The sequence below is a fragment of the Neomonachus schauinslandi genome, chromosome 11 (genome assembly GCF_002201575.2).
Source record: "Neomonachus schauinslandi chromosome 11, ASM220157v2, whole genome shotgun sequence".
NCBI lineage: Eukaryota > Metazoa > Chordata > Mammalia > Carnivora > Phocidae > Neomonachus > Neomonachus schauinslandi.
The window spans coordinates 12820944-12825679 of record NC_058413.1 but is presented as its reverse complement, the minus strand read 5'-3'; the positions used below and the strand labels follow the sequence as shown (position 1 = coordinate 12825679).

General features: G+C 52.9%; 1 protein-coding gene across 1 annotated transcript; it reads right to left on the bottom strand.

Annotated features, from left to right (window-relative positions):
• Window positions 1-428: 428 nt before the first annotated feature.
• PRG2 (proteoglycan 2, pro eosinophil major basic protein) lies at window positions 429-4473 on the bottom strand. The gene is made up of 6 exons (XM_021684844.1): window positions 4252-4473; window positions 3640-3710; window positions 1827-2080; window positions 1361-1492; window positions 755-866; window positions 429-487 (listed from the first exon to the last, which is right to left on the bottom strand). The coding sequence occupies exons 2-6, from the start codon at window positions 3695-3697 to the stop codon at window positions 429-431; spliced, it is 615 nt and encodes a 204-aa protein (XP_021540519.1). The 5' UTR covers window positions 3698-3710; window positions 4252-4473.
• Between the last annotated feature and the right edge of the window lie 263 nt (window positions 4474-4736).

The following is a 4736-nucleotide window of genomic DNA, read 5'->3' as shown; positions in this document are numbered from 1 at the left end:
TTAAGGCGGCCACACTCTGTGGGAAGGAGAAAAGACCCTTGGGTGTGGAGATGCAAGCCCGGGACTTCGAGAGCCCTCCCGGAATGAAGAAACAGGTGGGGTCCTGAGAGCTCCTGCTAATCAGGTGCCAGGAACTGGGTGTCGTGTGAAAAGAGCTACCTGAGCCCATTCTTCCATCTTCAGGAAGGCCCCACGGACCCCACCCAGTCTCCTTGTTATGAGAGACCCCGGCGTGGGGAGGGGGCAGTCATTGCTGGGCAGAAAGTTCATGGGTGGGGCTAAGCAGAGAGAATCAATGACCAGAGGAAAAAGAAGTCAGTTTCAGGAAAGCAGTTTTATTACTGGGGGCTGGAAGCAGGGGCAGCAGGCAGGGGAGGGGAGGCAGCTACCCCGGAGGGGGCGGCTCTGGACTCCTGGCTGGGTCCAGCTCAGTAGGAACAGATGAAGGGGAGGCGCCTGCAGCAGCGAGTTCGACGCCAGTAACCTCCTGTGAAAGCAGAACAGGAAGGGACCTTCAGCCTCTGGTTTCCCCGGACTCAACCCCAACAGGGCCTCCCCCACCACCCCACCCCACCCCTGCCTCCATGGAGAGGGAGTCTCAAGACTCAGCAGGCCCCTCCCCGGGAGGCACAGGCCCCTCCCCTGGAGGCACCGGCCCCTCTCAGCACCTCTTCTGTGAGCCCCTCCTACCCCCCCCCACCACCCCCCACCCCGCCCTCGGTCTTCCCATCCCTCGTCCCCACTCCCACCTCACCTCGGGTACACAGGGCCACACATCTGCCACCCCTGGCCCGGGGCTGGCCAGGAGCCCAGTATCCAAAGTTCCAGGAACTGCCGTCAACCCACTGAAAGCGTTTGCAGGGTCCCTAGAGGAGGCAGGAGGAGAAGAGGTGGGCGGGGGCGAAGGGAGAGCAGAAAGGCAGAGCTGGAACTGTCCCACCCGGCATTTGCCCTTGACCACTGGGTCGTGATGGACACTGTCCTGGTCAACTGCAGTGCTGATCCACAGTGATCATCACCATCACATTCTATGCATGGCCGTGACACGCTCATCCTTCTGGCCCAAACAAGAGGTAAGCAGGAGTTGCAACCCCGTCCTAGAGATGGAGAAACAGGCTCATGGTCTCACCCAAGTCATACAGACAGTCAGAAGCTGAGTAAAACTTGGCCCCAAACCTCCTCACTCTGAATCCTTGGCTCCTCCCAGTGCCTAGGCAGCCTCCTGGGTATCCCGCCCCAGTTGTCCGTCTGTCCCCAGTTCTTCAGAGGATCAGAGGGGAAGCACAGACAGAGCTGCAGCAAGGTGAGCCCTGCCTGGGGTCCAGGAGAGCTTCCCACTTAGAGCTGGGACCCCTCTTACCCAGCCTCTGATCCTGCCTCCGATCCAGACTTGGCCCTGGTTGAGCCCGCTGACTGAGCACTGGATCCGGCGATTGAAGTAGAAGTTGTGGATGGAGACGAGGTTGCCCCGGTAGCACCTCCGGCAAATAAACTGCAGGGCAGGGTAAGAGAGGAAGAATGGAGTGCCCCCTTCAAAGGAATTCATGTGACCTTAGTCTTGGGTCTCTAAATCTCCAAACTTCATCTTCTCCACCCCATGCCCACCTCCACAGCCATTTGAAGGCTGGAGATCCGTTTCCACATGCCACTCCCTTCTGACCCTGACACCTGGGTGCGCCCCAGCCCCTGCTGACACCCCCAGGCTCTCCAGTGAGGCAAATAGTGATGCAGAGGCTGGAGACATCTGTCCCCGCCCCCACCCCAGGCCTCAGCCTCAGCCCCAGACCACTGACCTGAGCTTGAAAAAAACTCCTGGCCGTCCTCACTATGAGGAAGTGGTGACAGTTCTTGCACCCAGGGCTGTTCTCCAGTTTCACTGTGTCCTCTTCTTTAGGGCACTGAAAGTCCTCATCCGCCTCATCCAGGGCTGAGGCAGAGTCTACAGCCCTCTCCTCCTCAGGGGCATCTTCACTTCCCGAGTACCCCTCCTCCTCTTCCTCCAGCAGCGTCAGCTCCCCCGTAGGGGCCTCCTTTGCCTCATTTTCTGGCATCTCCCCATTCTGAGGCACAGGCTCATCTCCTAAGAATCAGAGTTAGACGTTACAGTCCCTGGCAGGGAGAAAGGCCAAGCGTCCCTTCTTTGCATCTACCCCTGTTTCTCCCCAGCACCGTGGACAGCGTCCGCCTTGACCTGGGCAACCGAGAGGTTCCTCAAAAAATTAAAAATAGAGGGCGCCTGGGTGGCTCAGATGGTTAAGCTTCTGCCTTCGGCTCAGGTCACGATCCCAGGGTTCTGGGATCGAGTCCCGCATCGGACTCCCTGCTCAGCGGGGAGCCTGCTTCTCCCTCTGCCTCTCTCTCTCTCTCTCTGTCTCTCATGAATAAATAAATAAAATCTTTAAAAAAAAAAAAAAAAAAAAAAAAAAAAAAAAAAAAAAAAAAAAAATTAAAAATAGAGCTACTATTGCACTACTCGGTATTTACCCCAAAGACACAGATGTAGTGAAAAGAAGGGCCAAATGCACCCCAATGTTCATGTCAGTAATAATAGAGGTCCGCAATAGCCAAACTGTGGAAAGAGCCGAGATGTCCTTCAGCAGATGAATGGATAAAGAAGATGTGGTCCATATATACAATGGAATATTATTCAGCCATCAGAAAGGATGAATACCCAACTTTCACATCAACATGGATGGGACTGGAGGAGATTATGCTAAGTGAAATAAGTCAAGCAGAGAAAGTCAATTATCATATGGTTTCACTTACTTGTGGAACATAAGGAATTGCGTGGAGGACATTAGGAGAAGGAAGGGAAAAATGAAGGAGGGGAAATCAGAGGGGGAGGTGAACCATGAGAGACTTTGGACTCGGGGAAACAAACTGAGGGTTTCAGAGGGGAGGGGGGTGGGGAAGATGGGTTAGCCCGGTGATGGGTATTAAGGAGGGCACGTACTGCATGGAGCACTGGGTGCTATACCAAACAATGAATCGTGGAACACTACCTCAAAAACTAGTGATGTACTGTATGGTGACTAACATAACATAATAAAAAAAATGTGGGCTCTCTTTAAGCAACTATATAAGCAAAAAGATATTGTTTAGACACTGGGTAAATAGATTGTTAATGACAAAACAAAAGAGAGGAACCTGGAACGGAGCCAACAGGAGGAGACACCCCCCCCCCAACCTCCCGTAAGAGCCCATGTTGCTAAGAGCAAGGACTTAGATTCAGGCAGCTGTGGGTTTGGGTACTAGTTCCATCACCTATTAGCTTTATTTTTTCGTTTGTGATATGGGTACACGATAGTACATACCTCATGGGGATGCTATGATGTTTAGAAGGGATAATGCATAGGAAATGCTTAGCATGACACACTCAGTGAGCTCAAAGTAGAAGGAACCTATTATTATATTCATCATTGGTATTATGCAGAAAGGACAAAATCGAGAATGTCACGGTGGAACCGAGAGTGCAGACACAGTTGCCCTGGGGAGTCCCTTCAACTCCTGGTTCTAGAGCCTCTCTGCTCCTCTGGGTGTGCAAAGATCCTGATGTAGGGGAGCTCTGTAGCTCCGACCCCATCTACTCTAGAAAGGAGCAAAGTGGAGAAAGAGAGACTGAAGGCCAAGGAGACTTACTCAGATGGAGAGTTGAAACTGCCCCAAATAGAAGAGCCAGAAGTAGGGGGACTTTCATCTTGGCTTTTGTTCTGCAATGAAGAACGCAGTTAGTCACACACACACTCACACGTGCACACACACACGCACAACCCTTGGGAGTGGAGTGGAAAAAGAGAATGCATGACTAGAAGTCCCTGAAACTCCAGGATGCTGGGAACCTGTCTGAATGGAGTGAGGCCAGACCACGACAGGCAGCCGAGGCTGGCCTTCCTGTGGGTCTGCATATGAAGAAGGGAATATTACCTTTATTGGTTTGTACTGAACGGACCCCTCAGAGTCTATGAAATAAGAGAGAACCGAGAACCAGTGATGGTCGGCCTTCCCAGCAACGCTTAGATGGTGCTTCCCCGCCTCAAAGCTCTGAAAGCCACACACACTCCCATGTCCTCCACACTCTTCCCTCCCCGGACAAGGAGAGCTGTCACGTGCCTCAGAAGGAGTATGAAAGGCAAGGATGAGAAGAGAAGTCTTGCCCCTGCCGACCCCTGAAAGCCGCTACACACAGTCCCAGCTAGCCCTGCAGAACTTCTCAGCCTGGGCTGGGCGCCTCCCCGGAGGGTGAACACATACCCGAAATCAGCTCCACCACGACAAGGAGAGCGCTTACTTGCCCAGAGGTCTTCCTGGCTCCTGAGGAGTTCACAAAGCTCAGACTCTCCTTCTCTCCATCCCGCAGTGACATTTTATAGAGGGGTCTTGGAGGAAGTTCCCCAGAGAAAGGAGAGTTTCCCCAACCTGAAGGAAATGGGAGGGCTGATAAGAAGTGTTTCCTCACTTCCCTGGAGAGCCAACTCATCTGCTTCCAGATTCTCTCCTGCCACCCCTTTTAGGAGCCTGGGGGCCATTCTGGGCCTGCCTTGAACCGGTGGTTCTTATCCTGGGCTGCACTTCAGAATCTCCCAGGGAGCTTTTCCAGAATACACGGCTCCTCTGCTTCACTAATGGGAACGTGAACTGCCACAGGGATTGGGGAAATAAATCTGTCAATATCTATTAAGATTAAAGGTGTGCATGTCACTTGCTCAATTTCACTCTTCAGAGACTGTCCTTTGGAA